At 52.5% G+C, this 24,142-nt stretch overlaps 2 protein-coding genes across 2 annotated transcripts; both read left to right on the top strand.

Moving 5' to 3' along the window:
• Positions 1–550: 550 nt before the first annotated feature.
• Positions 551–14,560, top strand: LOC134055737 (claudin-7-like). The gene is made up of 6 exons (XM_062512177.1): positions 551–678; positions 3,305–3,370; positions 7,464–7,694; positions 9,019–9,183; positions 11,466–11,550; positions 14,292–14,560. Exons 1-6 carry the CDS (start codon positions 585–587, stop codon positions 14,464–14,466), a joined length of 816 nt encoding a protein of 271 aa, XP_062368161.1. The 5' UTR covers positions 551–584; the 3' UTR covers positions 14,467–14,560.
• Positions 14,561–15,696: 1,136 nt separating this feature from the next.
• LOC134055718 (proline-rich protein 2-like) lies at positions 15,697–23,989 on the top strand. The gene is made up of 8 exons (XM_062512160.1): positions 15,697–15,790; positions 16,432–16,492; positions 17,025–17,105; positions 18,553–18,774; positions 20,060–20,238; positions 22,221–22,396; positions 23,219–23,359; positions 23,969–23,989. Exons 1-8 carry the CDS (start codon positions 15,697–15,699, stop codon positions 23,987–23,989), a joined length of 975 nt encoding a protein of 324 aa, XP_062368144.1.
• Positions 23,990–24,142: the final 153 nt, after the last annotated feature.

Raw genomic sequence — 24,142 nt, 5'->3', positions numbered from 1 at the left:
ACCTCCACACACACCTGGGGACATCTGGACGCATACCTGGGGACACCTGGAATATACCTGGACACACACCTGGACACACCTGGAATATACCTGGGCACACACCTGCACACTGCTGGGGACACCTGGACACACACCTGGGGACACACATGGGGACACTTGGGCACACACCTGGAATATACCTGGACACACACCTGTGCACACACCTGCACCCCTGGACACACCTGGAATATACCTGGGCACACACCTGGGGACACCTGGGCACACACCTGGGTCCCCGCCCCGGGGACACCCCAAATAAAGGGACACCGCGCTGGCCTTGACACCTGGAGGGGACTCGGAGTCCTTGGGGGTCCTGGGGGGGATTTGGGGGGAAATTTTGGGGTCCTGGGGGCGATTTTGGGTCCCCGGGGAGAATTTTGGGGGGTCCTGGATGGGAATTTTTGGGGCCCCTGGAGGGACTTTTGGGGTCTCCGGGGGGGATTTTGGGGTCCCAGGGAATTTTGGGGGGTCCTGGAGGATTTGGGGGGGGTCCCCAAAATTCCCCAAAAGTTTCGGTTTCTGTTTCTTTCCTGGGCGGGGCTGCAATGGCGCCTATGACGTCATCAAGCCGGAAGTGGGTGCGGTCTCGTTTAGAAGCCACGCCCACCTCGTTAAGATCCTGTCAATCAGCGTGGCCAGGTGGGTCTCGGGTGACGTCATCGAGCGCGCTTGGTTATGAATGGGCGAAGGGGGGAGGGAAGGGGACCCCAAAATTTACCTGGGGACCCTCAAAAATTCACCTGGGGAGCCCAAAAAATCACCCGGGGACCCCAAAAAAATCACCCGGGGACCCCAAAATTCACCCGGGGACCCCAAAAGTCACCTGGGGACCCTCAAAAAGTCACCTGGGGACCCCAAAAAAATCACCCGGGGACCCCAAAAAAATCACCCGGGGACCCCAAAAAAATCACCCGGGGACCCCAAAAGTCACCTGGGGACCCTCAAAAAGTCACCTGGGGACCCCAAAAGTCACCTGGGGACCCCAAAAAAATCACCCGGGGACCCCAAGAGTCAGCTGGGGACCCCAAAAGTCACCTGGGCACCCCAAGAAAATCACCGGGGACCCCAAAAATTTACCTGGGGACCCCAAAAGTCACCTGGGGACCCTCAAAAATTCACCTGGGGAGCCCAAAAAATCACCCGGGGACCCCAAAAAAATCACCCGGGGACCCAAAAATTCACCTGGGGACCCCAAAAGTCACCTGGGGACCCTCAAAAAGTCACCTGGGGACCCCAAAAAAATCACCCGGGGACCCCAAAAGTCAGCTGGGGACCCCAAAAGTCACCTGGGCACCCCAAGAAAATCACCGGGGACCCCAAAAATTTACCTGGGGACCCCAAAAAAATCACCCAGGGACCCAAAAATTCACCCGGGGACCCCCAAAAAATCACCCGGGGACCCCAAAAGTCACCTGGGGACCCTCAAAAAGTCACCTGGGGACCCCAAAAGTCACCTGGGGACCCCAAAAAAATCACCCGGGGACCCCAAGAGTCAGCTGGGGACCCCAAAAGTCACCTGGGCACCCCAAGAAAATCACCGGGGACCCCAAAAATTTACCTGGGGACCCCAAAAGTCACCTGGGGACCCTCAAAAATTCACCTGGGGAGCCCAAAAAATCACCCGGGGACCCCAAAAAAATCACCCGGGGACCCAAAAATTCACCTGGGGACCCCAAAAGTCACCTGGGGACCCTCAAAAAGTCACCTGGGGACCCCAAAAAAATCACCCGGGGACCCCAAAAGTCAGCTGGGGACCCCAAAAGTCACCTGGGCACCCCAAGAAAATCACCGGGGACCCCAAAAATTTACCTGGGGACCCCAAAAAAATCACCCAGGGACCCAAAAATTCACCCGGGGACCCCCAAAAAATCACCCGGGGACCCCAAAAGTCACCTGGGGACCCTCAAAAAGTCACCTGGGGACCCCAAAAGTCACCTGGGGACCCCAAAAAAATCACCCGGGGACCCCAAGAGTCAGCTGGGGACCCCAAAAGTCACCTGGGCACCCCAAGAAAATCACCGGGGACCCCAAAAATTTACCTGGGGACCCCAAAAAAATCACCCAGGGACCCAAAAATTCACCCGGGGACCCCCAAAAAATCACCCGGGGACCCCAAAAGTCACCTGGGCACCCCAAGAAAATCACTGGGGACCCAAAAATTCACCTGGGGACCCCAAAAGTCACCTGGGGACCCCAAGAAAATCACCGGGGACCCCAAAATTCACCTGGGGACCCCCAAAAGTTCCTCTGGGGAATCCCAAAATTTCATCTGAGGACTTGAAAATTCACATGGAGACCCCAAAAATCAGTCTGGGGACCCCCAAAAATTCACCTGGGAATCCCCAACCCCCCCAAATGTCCCTCGAGGCCCCCCAAAACTCCCCTGAACTCACCCAAAACGCCCCAAAATCCCCCCAGACCCCCCAAATTCCCCCAAAAATCCTCCTCAGGACCCCCAAAATCCACCCAAATCCCCCCACATTTCCCCAAATCCTCCCTGGACCCCCCAAAATCCCCTCAAAATCCTCCCAAATCACCCAGGACCCCCAAATCCCACCAGGATCCCAAAATTCCACCCCAAAATTTCCCCCAAAATCCCTCCCGGCCATCCTAGGACCCCCAAATTCTTACCCAGGACCCCCCAAAATCCCCCAAAATCCCCCCAGATCCTTCCCAGGCCTCTCCAGGACCCCCAAATTCCCACCCAGGACCCCCCAAAATCCCCCAAAAATCCACCCACAATCTTCCCAGGCCTCCCCAGGACCCCCAAATTCCCACCCAGGACCCCAAAATCCCCCCAAAATCTCCCCAGATCCTTCCCAGGCCTCTCCAGGACCCCCAAATTCTCACCCAGGACCCCAAAATCCCCCCAGATCCTTCCCAGGCCTCCCCAGGACCCCCAAATTCCCACCCAGGAGCCCCCAAAATCCCCCCCAAAATCCCTCCTGGCCACCCCAGGACCCCCAAATTCTCACCCAGGACCCCAAAGCCCCCCCAGATCCTTCCCAGGCTTCTCCAGGACCCCCAAATTCCCCCCCAGGACCCCCCAAATCCCCCAACCCTCCCCAAATCCCCCCAATTTCCGCATCCCTCCCCCACCCCTCCCCTCCCCCCACCCGGGCGTGTCCCCTCCCCACCCCTGACCCTTGTCCCCCCCCACCCCACCCCTCCCCCCCTTTATTGTCCCCTTTGTCACCTGTTCCCCTCCCCCCAGCGGGGCGGGGCGGTGACGTCAGCGGTGACGTCACGGGGCCGTTATGAACAGGTGCGCTCACCTTTGCCCTCCCCCACCCTGCACCGACCCCACCTGGAGGCGCCGCCGGGCCCGGAGGTGACACCTGGGGAGAGAAAGGGGATCCATAGGGGATCAATAGGGGATCAATGGGGGGTATTGGGGATTGATCGGGGATCGATCGATTGGGGATCGGGTTGGGATTGGGTTGGGATCCATAGGGGATCATTGGGGGCTATTGGGGATTGATCGGGGATCGATCGGGTTGGGATTGGGTTGGGATCCATAGGGGATCAATAGGGGATCGATAGGGGGGTATTGGGGATTGATCGGGGATCGATCGATTGGGGATCGGGTTGGGATTGGGTTGGGATCAATAGGGGATCAATGGGGGGTATTGGGGATTGATCGGGGATCGATCGGGTTGGGAGTGGGTTGGGATTGGGTTGGGATTGGGTTGGGATCCATAGGGGATCAATAGGGGATCAATAGGGGATCAATGGGGGGTATTGGGGATTGATCGGGGATCAATCGATTGGGGATCGGGTTGGGATTGGTTTGGGATCCATAGGGGATCATTGGGGGCTATTGGGGATTGATCGGGGATCGATCGATTGGGTTGGGATTGGGTTGGGATCAATAGGGGATCAATGGGGGGGTATTGGGGATTGATCGGGGATCGATCGATTGGGGATCGGGTTGGGATCGGGTTGGGATCAATTGGAGATTGATTGGGGGCTATTGGAGATCAATAGGGGATTGATCCGGGCCCGGAGGTGACACCTGGGGAGAGAAAGGGGATCCATAGGGGATCCATAGGGGACCAATAGGGGATCAATGGGGGGGTATTGGGGATTGATCGGGGATCGATCGATTGGGGATCGGGTTGGGATCGGGTTGGGATCAATTGGAGATTGATTGGGGGCTATTGGAGATCAATAGGGGATTGATCCGGGCCCGGAGGTGACACCTGGGGAGAGAAAGGGGATCCATAGGGGATCCATAGGGGATCAATAGGGGATCGATAGGGGATCGATAGGGGGGTATTGGGGATTGATCGGGGATCGATCGACTGGGGATCGGGTTGGGATTGGTTTGGGATCCATAGGGGATCAATAGGGGATCAATGGGGGGTATTGGGGATTGATCAGAGATCGATTTGGGGCCGGGGGAGGCGCTAGAGGGAATTGATTGGTTGATTGATTGATTGATTGATTGATTGATTATCTATAGGGGATCTGTCGGGGCTGGGGAGGGTCTGTCAGGGATCGGGGTGGTCTGGAGGGTCCCCAGGCCATCCATAGGGTCCATAGGGTCTCCATAGGGTCCATAGGGTCCATAGGGTCTCTATAGGGTTCCATAGGGCTCCATAGAGTCTCCATAGGGTCTCCATAGGGCTCCATAGGGTCTCCATAGGGTCTCCATAGGGTTCCATAGGGTCTCTATAGGGTTCCATAGGGGCTCCATAGGGTCTCCATAGAGTCTCCATAGAGTCTCCATAGCGTCTCCATAGGGCTCCATAGGGTCTCCATAGGGTTCCATAGGGTCTCTATAGGGTTCCATAGGTTCTCCATAGGGCTCCATAGGGTCTCCATAGGGTCTCCATAGGGTTCCATAGGGTCTCTATAGGGTTCCATAGGGGCTCCATAGAGTCTCCATAGAGTCTCCATAGAGTCTCCATAGGGTCTCCATAGGTTCCATAGGGTCTCCATAGGGTTCCTTAGGGTGCCATGGGGTCTCCATAGGGTCCATAGGGTCTCTATAGGGTCTCCATAGGGTCCCATTGGGTCTCCATAGGGTCCCATTGGGTCTCCATAGGGTCTCTATAGGGTTCCATTGGGTCTCCATAGAGTCCATAGGATCTCTATAGGGTTCCAGTGGGTCTCTGTAGGGTCCCACAGGGTCTCCACAGAGTCCATAGGGTCCCTATAGGGTGTCCATAGGGTCTCTATGGGCTCCATAGGGTCCCATAGTGTCCCCATAGGGTCCATAGGGTCTCCAGAGGGTTCCATGGGGTGTCCATAGGGTTCTGCAATGTGTCCATAGGGTGCCATGGGGTCTCCATAGGGTGTCTGTAGGGTTCCATAGGGTCTCCATAGGGTGTCCACAGGGTGCCATGGGGTCTCTATAGGGTCCATAGGATCTCTATAGGGTTCTATTGGGTCTCCATAGGGTCTCCACAGAGTCCATAGTGTCTCTATAGGGTCTCTATAGGGTTCCATGCAGTTCCATGGAGTTCTATAGGGTCCCATAGGGTCTCTACGGGGTATCTATAAGTGCCCATAGGTGCCCATCAGCATCCACAGGGTCTCCATAGGGTGTCCATAGGGTCTCTATGGGCTCCATAGGGTCCCATAGTGTCCCCATAGGGTCCATAGGGTCTCCATAGGGTGCCATGGGGTCTCCATAGGGTCCCATAGTGTCCCAATAGGGTCCATAGGGTCTCCAGAGGGTTCCATGGGGTGTCCACAGGGTTCCATAGGGTCTCTATAGGGTCTCCATAGGGTGTTCATAGGGTCTCCATAGGGTCTCTATAGGGTGCCATGGGGTGTCCACAGGGTTCCATAGGGTCTCTATAGGGTCTCTATAGGGTCTCCATAGGGTGTTCATAGGGTCTCCATAGGGTCTCTATAGGGTGCCATGGGGTGTCCACAGGGTCTCCATAGGGTCTCTATAGGGTGCCATGGGGTGTCCACAGGGTCTCCATAGGGTCTCTATAGGGTGCCATGGGGTCTCTATAGGGTCTCTATAGGGTCTCCATAGGGTCTCCATAGGGTCTCTATAGGGTGCCATGGGGTGTCCATAGGGTCTCCATAGGGTTCCATAGGGTGCCATGGGGTCTCCATATACAGAGTCTCTATGGGGGCTCCATAGGGTCCCTGTAAGTGCCCATAGGGTCCCATTTGAATCCCCAGGGGTCCATAGAGTATCAGCAGGGATCAATAGGGTATCAACAGGTGATCAATAACCGATCAATAACCGATCAATACCGATCAATAACCGATCAATACCGATCAATAACCGATCAATACCGATCCATACAGACCCGGCCATGGCTCACGGCGGGCTGCAGGCCCTGGGGCTGGCTCTGGGATCCATGGGGTGTCTATAGGGTACCCATAGGTACCAATACCGATCGATAACCGATCAATACCGATCAATAACCGATCAATAACCGATCAATAACCGATCAATACCGATCCATACAGACCCGGCCATGGCTCACGGCGGGCTGCAGGCCCTGGGGCTGGCTCTGGGATCCATGGGGTGTCTATAGGGTACCCATAGGTACCAATACCGATCAATACTGATTGATAACCGATCAATACCGATCAATAACCGATCGATACCGATCAATAACCGATCAATACCGATCCATACAGACCCGGCCATGGCTCACGGCGGGCTGCAGGCCCTGGGGCTGGCTCTGGGATCCATGGGGTGTCTATAGGGTACCCATAGGTACCAATACCGATCAATAACCGATCAATAACCGATCAATACCGATCAATAACCGATCAATACCGATCAATAACCGATCAATAACCGATCAATAACCGATCAATGACCGATCGATAACCGATCAATACCGATCAATAACCGATCGATAACCGATCAATACCGATCGATAACCGATCAATAACCGATCAATAACCGATCAATACCGATCAATACAGACCCGGCCATGGCTCACGGCGGGCTGCAGGCCCTGGGGCTGGCTCTGGGATCCATGGGGTGTCTATAGGGTACCCATAGGTACCAATACCGATCGATAACCAATCGATACCGATCAATAACCGATCAATACCGATCAATAACCGATCAATAACCGATCAATACAGACCCGGCCATGGCTCACGGCGGGCTGCAGGCCCTGGGGCTGGCTCTGGGATCCATGGGGTGTCTATAGGGTACCCATAGGTACCAATACCGATCAATACTGATTGATAACCGATCAATACCGATCAATAACCGATCAATACCGATCAATAACCGATCAATAACCGATCAATACAGACCCGGCCATGGCTCACGGCGGGCTGCAGGCCCTGGGGCTGGCTCTGGGATCCATGGGGTGTCTATAGGGTACCCATAGGTACCAATACCGATCGATAACCGATCGATAACCGATCAATACCGATCAATAACCGATCAATACCGATCAATAACCGATCAATACCGATCCATACAGACCCGGCCATGGCTCACAGCGGGCTGCAGGCCCTGGGGCTGGCTCTGGCCGTGGCCGGCTGGGCCGCGCTGGTGGCGGCGGCGGCGCTGCCGCAGTGGGAGGTGTCGTCCTACGCCGGGGACAACATCATCACCGCCCTGGTGACCTCCAAGGGACTGTGGATGAGCTGCGTCAGCACCAGCACGGGACAGCGCCAGTGCAAGAGCTACGACTCCATCCTGGCACTGCCAGGTGATACTGGGAGCACTGGGAGCACTGGGAGCACTGGGAGCACTGGGAGCACTGGGAGCACTGGGGGCACTGGGGGCACTGGGGATACTGGGGACACTGGGGACACTGGGGACCTCCAAGGGACTGTGGATGAGCTGCGTCAGCACCAGCACGGGACAGCGCCAGTGCAAGAGCTACGACTCCATCCTGGCACTGCCAGGTGATACTGGGAGCACTGGGAGCACTGGGAGCACTGGGGGCACTGGGGATACTGGGGACACTGGGGATACTGGGGACTCTGGGGGCACTGGGGACACTGGGGACACTGGGGACTTTGGGGACTTTGGGGACCCAGGGCAGTTTCATTGGTGGGAGTTGGGGGCGTCGCTGTGTCCCTGTCCCTGTCCCTGTCCCTGTCATTGTCCCCTCCCTGTCCCCTCCCTGTCCCCTCCCGGTTTCGGGGCGTTCCCGCGGCCAAAGGGCGCCTGAGAGGCAGAGAAGAGCGACAGCGAAGTGACACTGAAGTGACACCGAGCGTCACCCGGTGTCACCCGGTGTCACCGATTGTCACCCGGTGTCACCCAGTGTCACCCATCGTCACCCATCGTCACCCATCATCACCCGGTGTCACCCAGTGTCACCCATTGTCACCCGCTGTCACCCATTGTCACCCAGTGTCACCAATTGTCACCCGGTGTCACCCATCGTCACCCATCGTCACCCATCGTCACCCAGTGTCACCCGGTGTCACCCATTGTCACCCAATGTCACCCAATGTCACCGATTGTCACCCATTGTCACCCAGTGTCACCCAGTGTCACCCGGTGTCACCGATTGTCACCCATTGTCACCCGGTGTCACCCATTGTCACCCGGTGTCACCCGGTGTCACCCAGTGTCACCCAATGTCACCCATTGTCACCCAGTGTCACCCATTGTCACCCATTGTCACCCAGTGTCACCCGCTGCCACCCAGTGTCACCCCCGGGCAGTGGCGGGAACGCCCCGGGAGCCCAAAATTCCCTCCCCAAGGGCAACTCAAATTCCCCCCAGGACCCCCCAAATCCCCCCCAAACCCCCCCAGGACCCCCCAAATCCCCCCAGGACCCCCCGTCCTGACCCCCCCGTGTCCCCCCAGGTCACCTCCAGGCCACCCGGGCCCTGCTGTGATTCCCCAAATCCCCCCAAATCCCCCCCAAAACCTCCAGGACCCCCCAAAATCTCCCAAATTCCCCCCCAAATCCCCCCCAAACCCTTCCAGGACCCCCCAAATCCTCCCCAAACCCCTCCAGGACCCCCCAAAGCCCCCCAGGACCCCCCGTCCTGACCCCCCCGTGTCCCCCCAGGTCACCTCCAGGCCACCCGGGCCCTGCTGGTGCTCTCGGGGGTCCTGGGGCCGCTGGCCCTGGGCGCGGCCGTGGCGGGGATGAAGTGCACGCGCTGCGGGGACGAAGACCCCCGGAGGAAAGCGAAGGTGGCATCGGCGGGGGGGGCGCTCTTCATCCTGGCAGGTGAGAGGGGACCCCCAAAATAGAACCGGGACCACCCAAAATAGAACCGGGACCACCTCAAATAGAACCGGGACCACCCGAAAATAGAGCCGGGACCACCCAAAATAGAACTGGGACCACCCAAAATAGAACCGGGACCACCTCAAATAGAACTGGGACCCCCAAAATAGAACCGGGACCCTCGAAAATAGAACCGGGACCACCCAAAATAGAACCGGGACCACCTCAAATAGAACTGGGACCACCCGAAAATAGAGCCGGGACCCTCGAAAATAGAACCGGGACCACCCAAAATAGTACCGGGACCCCCAAAATAGAACCGGGACCCCCTAAAATAGAACCGGGACCACCTCAAATAGAACCGGGACCCCCGAAATAGAACCGGGACCACCCGAAAATAGAACCGGGACCACCCAAAATAGAACCAGGACCACCCGAAAATAGAACCGGGACCACCCAAAATAGAACCGGGACCACCTCAAATAGAACCGGGACCACCCAAAATAGAACCGGGACCACCCAAAATAGAGCCGGGACCCCCGAAAATAGAACCGGGACCACCCGAAATAGAACCGGGACCCCCAAAATAGAACCGGGACCCCCAAAATAGAACCGGGACCACCCGAAAATAGAACCGGGACCACCCAAAATAGAACCGGGACCACCTCAAATAGAACCGGGACCCCCAAAATAGAACCGGGACCACCCAAAATAGAACCGGGACCCCCCAAAATAGAACCGGGACCACCTCAAATAGAACCGGGACCACCCAAAATAGAACCGGGACCCCCGAAATAGAACCGGGACCACCCAAAATAGAACCGGGACCACCCGAAAATAGAACCGGGACCACCCAAAATAGAACCGGGACCCCCAAAATAGAACCGGGACCACCTCAAATAGAACTGGGACCCCCAAAATAGAACCGGGACCCTCGAAAATAGAACCGGGACCCCTGAAATAGAACCGGGACCACCCAAAATAGAACCGGGACCACCTCAAATAGAACCGGGACCCCCGAAATAGAACCGGGACCACCCGAAATAGAACCGGGACCACCTCAAATAGAACCGGGACCCCCAAAATAGAACCGGGACCACCCAAAATAGAACCGGGACCCCCCGAAATAGAGCCGGGACCACCCAAAATAGAACCGGGACCACCTCAAATAGAACCGGGACCACCCAAAATAGAACCGAGACCACCCAAAATAGAACCGGGACCACCCGAAAATAGAACCGGGACCACCCAAAATAGAACCGGGACCCCCGAAATAGAACCGGGACCACCCAAAATAGAACCGGGACCACCCGAAAATAGAACCGGGACCACCCAAAATAGAACCGGGACCCCCAAAATAGAACCGGGACCACCTCAAATAGAACTGGGACCCCCAAAATAGAACCGGGACCCTCGAAAATAGAACCGGGACCACCCAAAATAGAACCGGGACCCCTGAAATAGAACCGGGACCACCCAAAATAGAACCGGGACCACCTCAAATAGAACCGGGACCACCCGAAAATAGAGCCGGGACCCCCCAAAATAGAACCGGGACCACCCGAAATAGAACCGGGACCACCTCAAATAGAACCGGGACCCCCGAAATAGAACCGGGACCACCTCAAATAGAACCGGGACCACCCGAAATAGAACCGGGACCACCTCAAATAGAACCGGGACCACCCGAAATAGAACCGGGACCACCTCAAATAGAACCGGGACCCCCAAAATAGAACCGGGACCACCCAAAATAGAACCGGGACCCCCCGAAATAGAGCCGGGACCCTCGAAAATAGAACCGGGACCACCCGAAAATAGAACCGGGACCACCCAAAATAGAACCGGGACTCCCCAAAATAGAACCGGGACCCCCAAAAAGAACCGGGACCCCCCAAAATAGGGTTGAGGCACCCAAAAAAAATCCCCATTTCCCCCCCAAAACCCCAATTTTTACCCCAAAATCCTCCAATTTTTCCCCAAAAATCCTCATTTACCCCCCCGAAAACCCCCATTTTCCCCCTCAAAAATCCCATTTTTTCCCCAAATCCCCCCATTTTTCCCCCCAAAATTCCCATTTTTACCCCCCAAACCCCCAATTTTTTTCCCCAAAATTCCCATTTTTTTTTTTCCCCAAAATCCCCCTCTCCCTCCCCTCCCCTCCCCCCCTTTTTTTTTTTTTTTTTTTTATTTTTTTTTCCCCATCTCCGGTAGGCGGGGGGGGGAGGGGGGGGGAGGGGTTTATTTTTTGGGGCGATTCCAGCGGATTTTGGGGTCCCCAGGGCTGCTGGGGCTCGTCGCGTGCTCCTGGTACGGCCACAGGATCGTCACCAACTTCTATGACGTCACCGTCCCCGTCAACTACAAGTGAGAGCTTTTGGGGTCAAATTCGGGGATTTTGGGGTTTTTGGGGATTTTTGGGGTCACGGGAGGGTTTTGAGGAGTCGATTTGGGGCGAAATTTGGGGATTTTGGGGCGATTTTTGGGGATTTAATTTGATTTTTTTAGAGGTTTTTGGAGTGGGGTTTTTAATTTCGAGGGGGAATTTTTGGGGTTTTTGAAATTTTGGGGTTTTGGGGATTTTTGGGGTCACGGGAGGGTTTTGAGGAGTCGATTTGGGGCGAAATTTGGGGATTTTGGAGCGAAATTTGTGAATTTTAATTTGATTTTTTTAGAGATTTTTGGAGTGGGGTTTTTAATTTCGAGGGGGAATTTTTGGGGTGAAATTCGGGGATTTTGGGGTTTTTGAAATTTTGGGGTTTTGGGGATTTTTGGGGTCACGGGAGGGTTTTGAGGAGTCGATTTGGGGAGAAATTTGGGGATTTGGGGGCGAAATTCGTGAATTTTAATTTGAGTTTTTTAGAGATTTTTGGAGTGGGGTTTTTGATTTTGAGGGGGAATTTTTGGGGTGAAATTCGGGGATTTTGGGGTTTTTGGGGATTTTTGGGATTTTTGGGGTCACGGGAGGGTTTTGAGGAGTCGATTTGGGGAGAAATTGGGGATTTTGGGGCGATTTTTGGGGATTTAATTTGATTTTTTTAGAGATTTTTGGAGTGGGGTTTTAAATTCGAGGGGGAATTTTTGGGGTAAAATTCGGGGATTTTGGGTAAATTTCGGGATATTTGGGGTTATTCCTGTCGGGTTTTTTTACTATTTCGGGATATTTTGGGATATTTTGGGTTATTCTGGTCGGATGTTTTGCCATTTTTGGTTAATTTTGGGATATTTTGGGTTTATTTCGGGATTTTTTTGGGTTCATTTCGGGATTTTTTTGGGTTCATTTCGGGATTTTTTGGGTTCATTTCGGGACATTTTTGTTTATTCTGTTCGGGTTTTTTGCTATTTTGGGTTAATTTTGGGATTTTTTGGGTTCATTTCGGGATTTTTTGGTTTATTGTGTTTGGGTTTTTTGCTATTTCGGGATATTTTGGGTTATTCCTGTTTGGGTTTTTTTGCTATTTTGGGTTAATTTCGGGATATTTTGGTTTATTCTGTTCGGGTTTTTTGCTATTTTGGGATATTTTGGGATATTTCGGGTTATTCCTGTCGGGTTTTTTGCTATTTTGGGATATTTTGGGATATTCCGTTCGGGTTTTTTGCTCTTTTGGGTTAATTTTGGGATATTTCGGGTTATTCTGTTCGGGTTTTTTGCAATTTTGGGTTAATTTTGGGATATTTCGGGTTATTCAAGGCGGGTTTTTTGCTATTTTGGGATATTTCGGGTTATTCCGGTCGGGTTTTTTGCTATTTTGGGTTTATTTCAGGATATTTTGGGTTAATTTCGGGATATTTCAGGTTATTCCTGACGGGTTTTTTGCTATTTTGGGATATTTCGGGTTATTCCGGTCGGGTTTTTTGCTATTTTGGGTTAATTTCAGGATATTTTGGGTTAATTTCGGGATATTTCGGGTTATTCCGGTCGGGTTTTTTGCTATTTTGGGATATTTCGGGTTATTCCTGACGGGTTTTTTGCTATTTTGGGATATTTCGGGTTATTCCTGATGGGTTTTTTGCTATTTTGGGATATTTTGGGATATTCCGTTCGGGTTTTTTGCTATTTTGGGATATTTCGGGTTATTCCTGTCGGGTTTTTTGCTATTTTGGGATATTTCGGGTTATTCCTGTCGGGTTTTTTGCTATTTTGGGTTTATTTCAGGATATTTTGGGTTAATTTCGGGATATTTCGGGTTATTCCGGTCGGGTTTTTTGCTATTTTGGGATATTTCGGGTTATTCCTGTCGGGTTTTTTGCTATTTTGGGTTTATTTCAGGATATTTTGGGTTAATTTCGGGATATTTCAGGTTATTCCTGACGGGTTTTTTGCTATTTTGGGATATTTCGGGTTATTCCGTTCGGGTTTTTTGCTATTTTGGGATATTTCGGGTTATTCCTGTCGGGTTTTTTGCTATTTTGGGATATTTTGGGATATTCCGTTTGGGTTTTTTGCTCTTTTGGGTTAATTTTGGGATATTTCGGGTTATTCTGTTCGGGTTTTTTGCTCTTTTGGGTTAATTTTGGGATATTTCGGGTTATTCAAGGCGGGTTTTTTGCTATTTTGGGTTAATTTCAGGATATTTCGGGTTAATTTCGGGATATTTCAGGTTATTCCTGACGGGTTTTTTGCTATTTTGGGATATTTCGGGTTATTCCGGTCGGGTTTTTTGCTATTTTGGGTTAATTTCAGGATATTTTGGGTTAATTTCGGGATATTTCGGGTTATTCCGGTCGGGTTTTTTGCTATTTTGGGATATTTCGGGTTATTCCTGTCGGGTTTTTTGCTATTTTGGGATATTTCGGGTTATTCCGTTCGGGTTTTTTGCTATTTTGGGATATTTCGGGTTATTCCTGTCGGGTTTTTTGCTATTTTGGGTTTATTTCAGGATATTTTGGGTTAATTTCGGGATATTTCAGGTTATTCCTGACGGGTTTTTTGCTATTTTGGGATATTTCGGGTTATTCCGGTCGGGTTTTTTGCTATTTTGGGATATTTCGGGTTATTCCGTTCGGGTTTTTTGCTATTTTGGGATATTTCGGGTTATTCCTGTCGGGTTTTTTTGCCCATTTTGCTCCATTTCCCGATAATTTCGGTTCCGTTCTCCCCTGCCCAGGTTCGAGTTCGGCTCCGCGCTGTTCCTGGGCTGGGCGGGTTCGGCCCTGGCTCTGCTCGGGGGGTCCCTCCTGGCCTCGTCCGGCTGCTCCTGCGGTGGGGGAGGGGCGTCCCGGGGGTACCCCCGCACCAAGACCCCCCCCCAGCGCCCCCCCAGCTCCCGCGAGTACGTCTGAGCCCCCTCCCCCACCCCCTCCGGGGTCCCCCCTTCTCTCAGGGATTTCCCCTCCCCCAAAATTTTATTTCCCCCTCCCCCCACTGAAAATTATTTCCCCCACCCCCAATTTTTTTTCTTTTCGCTGGTTCTGGGATCCCCCTCCCCAATTTGAGGGGGGTCCCCGCGGTTTTTTTTTTTTTTTTTCCGGATGATTTTTGTACGGGATGGAAATAAAAGGAAAAAATTTGGGGTGGTTTGTGCGGTCAATTTTTTCCTTTTTTGTTTTGTTTTGTTTTGTGGTTTCTGGTTTGTTTTTTGTATTTTTTTTTTGCGGGTTTTTGGCGTCTTCCGGGTTAGGATTTCACGGGGGAAATCCCAAAAATTCCCCCAGGAACCCCAAAATTCCTACCCAGGAACCAAAAATCTTCCCCAGGAACCCCAAAAATCCTTCCCAGGAACCCAAAATCCTCTCCAGAAACCCCAAAATTTCTCTCAAGAAACCCCAAAATCCTTCCAGGAAGCCCAAAATTCCTACCCAGGAACCCCAAAATCCTCCCCATGAGCCCCAAAAATCCTTCCCAGGAAACCCAAAATCCTTCCCAGAAAACCCAAAGTTCCCCCAGGAACCCCAAAAATCCGCTCAAGGAACCCCAAAATTCCTCCCCAAGAACCCCAAAAATCCCTCCAGGAACCCCAAAATTCCCCCCCAAAATCAGAAAACGTCCCCACCACGTGACCGCCTGGATCACGTGTGGCCACCACGCACGACACGTGACCACGAGTGTCACGTGACCCCAGCACTCCGGTCACGTGACCCAGGGCCGTCATCTGCCCCGCGTCCACGTGATCACCCGGGTGTCATGTGGTCTGTCCGCGCCGGCCACGTGACCGCTGTGGGGAGTCACGTGGCTCCGTCCCCAGAGAATTCCCGGGAATTTCCCCTTGTGGCAATGGCGGAGCCCAGCCTGGGACGGACCCGGCTCGCTCCGAGGTCGGAGCTGCTTTTTTCCGTCCGCGTCTCCTCTTTTTTGGTTTTACAAAGTTTATTTGAACCAAAATCCAACTCGGGGACCCCCAAAATCCCCCCCAAAACCCCTCCCCCAAGCTCTCCTTCTCCAACATGGCGCCGCGCTCTGCCGTACCATGACATCATCTCCGCGACGCCCGTCGCTCGTAAGACGTCATCAAAAAAGGCCCGGCGCAGACATGGCGGCGCCTTTTTTCCGTACAGCAGTGTCGCGCGGGGGAAATGGCGGCGCCCGCGTCCGTACGTGACGTCATCGGGAGGCGCCGCGCGACGATGCTGGAGGCGCTGGATGGCGGGGGGCTGCTGCTCGTGAGGGGTGAGGGGATTTTGGGGGATTTTTGGGGGATTTTGGGGGATTTTGGGGGGATTTTGGGGGATTTTGGGGGGATTTTGGGGGATTTTGGGGGGATTTTGGGGGGATTCTGGAGGGTCCGAAGGTTTGGGGGGCCGGGGGGATGCGGAGGGTTCGGGATAGGGGGGTCCAGGGGGTTTTTTTTGGGGTGATTTTGGGTGCTCTGAGCTTTTCCGGCCAGGAGGATTTGGGGAATTTCGGGAATTTTTTTTTTGGGGGGGGGGGGGTGGGGCGGGAGTTCAAGGAATTTTTTGGGAGGATTTGGGAGGCCTTTGAGGGGTCTGGGCTGGGATTTTTTGGGGGGGGTTGAAGGGGAATTTGGTGGAGGGAAATTTTTGGGGGGATTTTTTAAAAAATTATTATTTTGGGGTGATTTTTTTTTGTGGATTTTTTTTTTGAGGGGGGGAAATTGGGAATTTTGGGGGATTTTTTTGGGGGGGGATTTTTTTTGGGGGGGGATTTTTTTTTTCGGGTGGGAATTTTTATGAGGATTTTTTTTGGGGGGGGGGATTTTTTGGGGGGGCCTTTTTGTGGAATTTTGGGGAATGTTTGGGGTGATTTTTTTTTTTTTTTTGGGGGGGTCTCCCCAATTTTTCCCCCCTCAGACAGCGCCGAGTCCGAGGGTCGGAGCCTCCTGCGGGCGCTCATCACCGAGGCTGTGGCCAGGTGAAGATTTTGGGGGATTTTGGGGAATTTTGGGGGGGTCCCAGAGAGGTTTTGGGGGATCCTGGGCAGATTTTGGGGATTTTTTGGGTTGGTTTTTAGGGATTTTTTTTTTTTTTTGAAGTGGGTTTTGGGATATTTGAGGTGGTTTTGAGGAATTTTGGGGATTTTTTTTTTTCTTGGTGGTTTTTAGGGTGTTTATTTTTGGATTTTGGGATGGGTTTTGGTGTTTTTGGGGTGGTTTTGAGGGATTTTGGGGAATTTGGGTTTTTTTGGGGGGGAGTTCGGGGTGGTTTTTTGATTTTTTTTTTTTGGGTTTTGGGGTGGGATTTTGGTGTATTTGGGTTTTTTTGGGGATTTTGGGTTTTTTTTGGGGCTGTTTTTTGGGGGGATTTTGGGGGTTTTTGTGGTGTTTTTTTTTTGGGATTTTGGGGGTTTTTTTGAGTTTTTTTGGGGGATTTTGGGGGTTTTGGGAGTGGTTTTTTGAGGATTTTGGGGGTCCCGAGGGTCTCTGACCCCCCCCAATCCCCCCCAGGTCTGATCAGGTGCTCCTGGTGCTCCTGGAGGTGCCGTGGGAGCAATTCCAGGTGGGGCTGAGCCCCAGTGTGAGGGAAAGGTGAGTGAGGAGCCCCAAAACTGCCCAAAAACTGCCCAAAAACTGTCCCAAAAACTGCCCCAAAACTGCCCCAAAAACTGCCCCAAAACTGCCCCAAAACTGCCCAAAAACTGCCCCAAAAACTGCCCCAAAACTGCCCCAAAAACTGCCCCAAAACTGCCCCAAAAACAGCCCCAAAACTGCCCCAAAAACTGCCCCAAAACTGCCCAAAAACTGCCCAAAAACTGCCCCAAAAACTGCCCCAAAAAACTGCCCCAAAAACTGTCCCAAAAACTGCCCCAAAACTGCCCCAAAACTGCCCCAAAACTGCCCCAAAAACTGCCCCAAAACTGCCCCAAAAACTGCCCCAAAACTGCCCAAAAATTGCCCCAAAAACTGCCCCAAAACTGTCCCAAAAACTGCCCCAAAAACTGCCCCAAAGACTGCCCCAAAGACTGCCCCAAAACTGTCCCAAAAACTGCCCCAAAACTGTCCCAAAAACTGCCCCAAAAACTGCCCCAAAAACTGCCCCAAAACTGCCCCAAAACTGCCCCCAAAAACTGCCCCCAAAAACTGCCCCAAAACTGCCCAAAAACTGCCCAAAAACTGCCCCAAAACTGTCCCAAAAACTGCCCCAAAACTGCCACAAAAACTGCACAAAAACGCCCCAAAAACTGCCCCAAAATTGCCCCAAAACAGCCCCAAAAACTGCCCCAAAACTGCCCCAAAAACTGCCCCAAAAACTGCCCCAAAACTGCCCCAAAAACTGCCCCAAAACTGCCTAAAAAGCCCCAAATTTTTTCCCAAATCCCCCAAAGTCCTCCAAAACCCCCCCAAAATCCCTGAAAAATTCCCCAAATCCCCCCAAAATGCCCCCAAAATTCCCCAAAGTTCTCCAAAAATCTCCCCAAAATCCCCAAATCCCCCAAACCTCCCCCAAATTCCCCAAATTTCCCAAATCCCCCCAAATTCCCCCAAATGCCTCCCAAATTCCCCCAATTCTCCCAAATCCCCCCCAAATCTCCCCAAATCTCCCCAAATTCCCCCAAATTTCCCCAAATCCCTCCCAAAATCCCCCAAACCTCCCCCTAATTTCCCCCCAAATCCCCCCAAACTCCCCCAAATCCCCCCCAAATCCCCCCAAAAATCCCCCAAATCCCCCCCAAATCCCCCCCAAACTCCCCCAAATCCCCCCCAAATCCCCCCAAAAATCCCCGAAATCCCCCCCAAATCCCCCCCAAATCCCCCCAAATCTCCCCCAATTCCCCCCAAATCCCCCCCAAACCCCCCTCAACCCCCCCCAAACTCCCCCAAATCCCCCCCAAATCCTCCCCAAAATCCCCCCCAAATCCCCCCCAAATCCCCCCAAACCCCCCTCAGCCCCCCCAAAATCCCCCAAATCCCCCCCAAATTCCCTCCCCTGACCCTCCCCCCTCTCTCCTCTATCTCCCCCTCCCCAAATTTCCAGGCTGCAGATCCGGGATTTTTTCGGGGACCCCCTGGGCTGGCTGGGCCGGGGTCCCCCAATAGCGGGGGGGTCCCTGGGGGGGGGTCCTGGGGGGTCTCCCCTCCCCCCCGGGGGGGTCCCGGACCCTCGCTCTGGATTCGCTGAGCTGGGCCCTGCTCAGGGAGCCCCTCCCCCACCTCTGCCGGGGGCTGGGGGCGCTGCTGGGGGGGACCCCAAAAAACGGTGAGGGGGAGGGGGGGGGACGGGGGAGGGTTTGGGGGGGATTTCGGGGAGATTTGGGGGATTTTTGGGGGGATTTGGGGGGATTTGGGGGAGTTTGGGGGGATTTGGGGGGGATTTGGGGGAGATTTGGGGAGAATTGGGGGATTTGGGGGAGTTTGGGGGATTTTTGGGGGGATTTGGGGGAGTTTGGGGGGATTTGGGGGGGATTTGGGGGGGATTTCGGGGATTTGGGGGGATTTGGGGGGATTTGGGGAGAATTGGGGGATTTTGGGGGATTTGGGGGGGATTTGGGGAGGATTTGGGGGGGTTTGGGGGAGATTTGGGGGAATTTGGGGAGAATTTGGGGGGGATTTGGGGAGATTTTGGGGGAAATTTGGGGGATTTGGGGAGAATTTGGGGGGATTTGGGGAAATTTGGGGGGTTTGGGGGATTTGGGAGAATTGGGGGGGATTTGGGGGGGGTTTGGGGAGATTTTTTTGGGAATTTGGGGAAATTTGAGGGGGGATTTGGGGGGGTTTGGGGGAAATTTGGGGAGAATTTGGAGGCAATTTGGGGGGGGTTGGGGGGGATTTGGGGGGGATTTGCGGGGGTCCTGGGGAATTTTTGGGAGATTTGGGGGGATTGGGGGATTTGGGGGGGGGCTTTGGGTGGAATTTGGGGGAATTTGGGAGGAATTTGGGGAGGACTTTGTGATATTTTAGGGATAATTGGAGGTGATTTTTGGGGAGATTTTGGGGGATTTTTGGACAATTTTGGGGAGATTTGGGGGGGATTTTTGGGGAGATTTTGGGGATATTTGGGGGGGATTTTTGGTTGATTTTTGGGCAGATTTTGGGGGATTTTTGGACAATTTTGGGGAGATTGTGGGGGAGATTTTTGGGGGATTTTTGGACAATTTTGGGGAGATTTTGGGGGATTTTTGGACGATTTTGGGGAGATTTTGGGGATTTTTGGATGATTTTTGGGGAGATTTTGGGGGATTTTTGGACAATTTTGGGGAGATTGTGGGGGGGAATTTTGTGGAGATTTTGGGGGATTTTTGGACAATTTTGTGGAGATTTTGGGGGATTTTTGGACAATTTTTGGGGAACTTTCGGGGGGGAATTTTTGGACGATATTGGGGTGACTTCGAGGAGGATTTGGGGACAATTTAGGATTTTTTGAGGTGACTTTTACTGATTTCCATGAGCTTTTCACCAAATTTTGATTTATTTATTTATTTATTTATTTTTTTTTTGGGTCATCCCCAAATTTTTCCTTGCCCTCCCCCCTCCCCCAATCCCAGAGCCCCCTCCCCAAATTTTGGCCCTGCTGCACCAGGACCTGCACCCCCCCCCGGTTTTGGGGGTTCTGGGGGGTCTGGCCCGGGCTCAGCTGATCCTGGGGGGGCCCCCAGAGACCCCCGGAGCCCCCCGGGAGCTGCGGCTGCTGCGGGACCCCCGGAAAGGGGGGGGACCCCTGCAGGTTTGGGGAGGTTTTTTTTGGGGGGGGGGGGGGGGATTAAGGGAGGTTTGGGGGGGGTCCTGAGGGGATTTTTGGGGAGATTTGGGGGGATTTTAGGGAGGTTTGGGGGGGTTTTGGGGGGGATTGGGTGGATTTTGGGGAGGTTTGGGGGGGATTTGGGGGGTTTTGGGGGGGATTTGATGAATTTGGGGAGGTTTGGGGGGATTAGGGGGGGTTCTGGGGAGGTTTGGGGGGATTTGGGGGGACTTGGGGGGGTTTTGGGGGAGATTTGGGGGGGATTTGGAGGGGATTTGATGAATTTGGGGAGGTTTGGGGGGATTTTGGGGAGATTTGGGGGGGATTTGGGGGGATTTTGGGGAGGTTTTGGGGGATTTGTGGGGATTTTGGGGAGGTTTGGGGGGGATTTGTGGGGGTTTTGGGGGGGATTTGATGAATTTGGGGGGGTCCTGAGGGGATTTTGGGGAGATTTGGGGAGGTTTGGGGGGGATTTAGGGAGGATTTTGGGGGGATTTTGGGGAGGATTTGGGGGGGATTTGGGGGGATTTTGGGGGGATTTGGGGGAAGTTTTGGGGGATTTGTGGGGATTTTGGGGAAGTTTGGGGGGGATTTGTGGGGGTTTTGGGGGGGATTTGATGAATTTGGGGGGGTCCTGAGGGGATTTTGGGGAGATTTGGGGAGGTTTGGGGGAGATTTAGGGAGGATTTTGGGGGGATTTGGGGAGATTTTGGGGAGGTTTGGGGGAATTTAGGGGAGATTTGGGGAGGTTTGGGGCTGATTTTGGGCCGATTTTGGGGCTGATTTTTGGGCTGATTTTGGGGCTGATTTTGGGCTGATTTTGGGGCTGATTTTGGGTTGATTTTGGGTTGATTTTGGGCTGATTTTGGGCTGATTTGGGGCAGATTTTGGGGCTGATTTTGGGCTGATTTTGGGGCTGATTTTGGGCTGATTTTGGGTTGATTTTGGGGCTGATTTTGGGGCTGATTTTGGATTGATTTTGGGCTGATTTTCGGCCGATTTGGGGGCTGATTTTGGGGCTGATTTTGGGGTGATTTTGGGCGGATTTTGGGCTGATTTTGGGCCGATTTTGGGGCTGATTTTTGGGCTGATTTTGGGCTGATTTTGGGCTGATTTTGGGGTTGATTTTGGGCTGATTTTGGGGCTGATTTGGGGTTGATTTTGGGTTGATTTTGGGGCTGATTTTGGGGCTGATTTTGGGGCTGATTTTGGGCCGATTTTGGGCGGATTTTGGGCTGATTTTGGGCCGATTTTGGGGCTGATTTTGGGCCGATTTGGGGCTGATTTTGGGCTGATTTTGGGGCTGATTTTGGGCTGATTTTGGGGCTGATTTTGGGCTGATTTTGGGGCTGATTTTGGGGCTGATTTGGGGCTGATTTTGGGTTGATTTTGGGCTGATTTTGGGGCTGATTTGGGGTTGATTTTGGGTTGATTTTGGGCCGATTTTGGGCCGATTTTGGGCCGATTTTGGGCCGATTTTGGGCTGATTTTGGGCCGATTTTGGGCCGATTTGGGGCTGATTTTGGCTGATTTGGGGCTGATTTTGGGCCGATTTTGGGCTGATTTTGGGCCGATTTTGGGCTGATTTTGGTCCGATTTGGGGCTGATTTTGGGCTGATTTTGGGCCGATTTTGGGCTGATTTTGGTCCGATTTGGGGCTGATTTTGGGCTGATTTTGGGCTGATTTTGGGCTGATTTTGGGCCGATTTGGGTCTGATTTTGGGCCGATTTGGGTCTGATTTTGGGCTGATTTTGGGCCGATTTTGGGCCGATTTTGGGCTGATTTTGGTCCGATTTGGGGCTGATTTGGGGCTGATTTTGGGCCGATTTTGGGCTGATTTTGGGCTGATTTTGGGGCCGATTTTGGGCTGAGTTTGGGCTGATTTTGGGCGGATTTTGGGCTGATTTTGGGCCGATTTTGGGGGCCGATTTTGGGCTGATTTTGGGCTATTTTTCCCCTCCCCCAGCAGACCCTGACCCTCCTCCCCGACGGATCCTTCGGGGTCCCCCCCCCGACCTTGGGAGAGCCCAAAAAACCCCAAAATCCCCCAAATTTGGGGGTGACCCCCCTGACTTTCCGCCTGGGGCTTTCGGGAGCCGAGCGGGGGGCGAGGGCGGCCCTGACCCCCCCGTACCTGCCCAGGTGAGTTCTGCAGCCCCAAAATCTCCCAAAGCCACCCCAAAAATCCACCCAAAAGAACCCCTGGAACTCCTCCCAAAATCACCCTAAAATTCCTCCCAAATTCCTCCCAAAATTCACCCAAAAATCCTGAATTTTTTGCCGAAATCCCCTTAAAATTTTTCCCGAAATGGCTCCAAAACCCCCCCCAAAATTCACCAAAAAAATAAATCCTGAAATTCCTCCCGAAACTCCTCTCAAATTTTCCCCAAAATCTCCCAAGTTTTCTCCCCAAAATCTCCCAAAATTTCCCCCAAAAACTACCAATTTTTTTCCAAAATCTCCCAAATTTTCCCAAAACCCCCCAAATTTCCCCAAAATCTCCCATTTTTTTCCCCCAAAGTTCCAGAACTTCCCCCAAAATTCCAGAATTTCCCCCAGAATCTTCCAAATTTCCCCCAAAATCTCCCAAATTTTCCACAAAGCTCCCGAATTTTTCCCAAAATCTCCTAATTTTCCCCAAAACCGCCCAAATTTTCCCCAAAATCTCCCAGATTTCCCCAGATTCTCCAAAATTTGCCCCAAAATCTCCCAAATTTCCCCCAAAATCTCCCAAATTTTCCCAAAACCCCCCAAATTTTCCCTAAAACCCCATTTCCCCCCAAAAATCTCCCAATTTTCCCCCAAAATTCCCAAATTTCCCCCAGATTCTCCCATTTTTTCCGCAAAATCTCCCAATTTTTTCCTCCAAATCTCCCAATTTTTTTTCCCCAAAACCGCCCAAATTTTCCCAAAATCCCCCCAAATTTCCCAAAATCTCCCAAATTTTCCCCAAAATCCCCCCAGGAGCGACCCCGAACCTCCCCCCGAGGACCCCGAGGACCCCGACGAGGACCTGGACCTTTGACCCCTCCCCCGGGACCCCCCGAATTTTGGGGGAAAATATCCCAAATTTGGGACCCCAATAAAGGAGCTGAACCTCCCGTGGTCGTTTTTGGGAGGGAATCCCAAATTTTTTTTTCATTTTCCGTGGGAAACGTCGCGAGTTTTAGAAGGGGAAAATTCCCGAATTTGAGCAGGGAATGGTCCCCAAAATTTTAGAGGAAATTTCCCCGAAATTTGGGGGAAAATCCTCAAATTTTGGGGGGAGAAGATGCCCCAGTTTTAGGGGGGGGAATCCCCAAATTTTGGGAGGGGTAACGGTCAAAATTTGAAGAGGGAAATTTCAACTTTTTGAGGAAAAAAAGAAAAAATCCCCAATTTTTTTTTTTTTTTTTTTTGGGGGGGTGAAAAAAAATAAAAATCTCATTTTTTTGAGGGGAGCTAAAAATCCCCAAATTTTGGGGAAAAAAATCCACAAGTTTTGAGGGGAAAATCCTCAGTTTTGGGGGGCAGAAAAAAAATCAAACTTTTGTGGGAAAAAACCCCCAAATTTTGGGGAAAAATTCCCAATTTTTTTGGGAGAAAAATACCCATTTTTGGGGGGAAATCCCCAGTTTTTGGGGGAAATTCCCCAATTTTTGGGGGGAATGGGCGGGGCTTCAAGAAGGGACCACCCTTCTCATTTAAATGTAATTATAACCGCGTGTATTTAAGCACCTTAATTTGCATAAGTAAAACGTAAATCCCGTCTGAAGCAATTATCTTAATTTACATAAATTAGCAAAAGGACAAACACCCCCATTATATTAAGCCACGCCCTCCAATTTACATACACCTGTCAATCACTCGGTAATAAAGGGCTTTTAATTGGGGAGACCACGCCCCCTA

This window comes from Cinclus cinclus, chromosome 34 (genome assembly GCF_963662255.1).
Source record: "Cinclus cinclus chromosome 34, bCinCin1.1, whole genome shotgun sequence".
In the NCBI taxonomy this organism is placed as follows: domain Eukaryota; kingdom Metazoa; phylum Chordata; class Aves; order Passeriformes; family Cinclidae; genus Cinclus; species Cinclus cinclus.
This window is presented reverse-complemented; position numbering and strand designations above follow the sequence as displayed.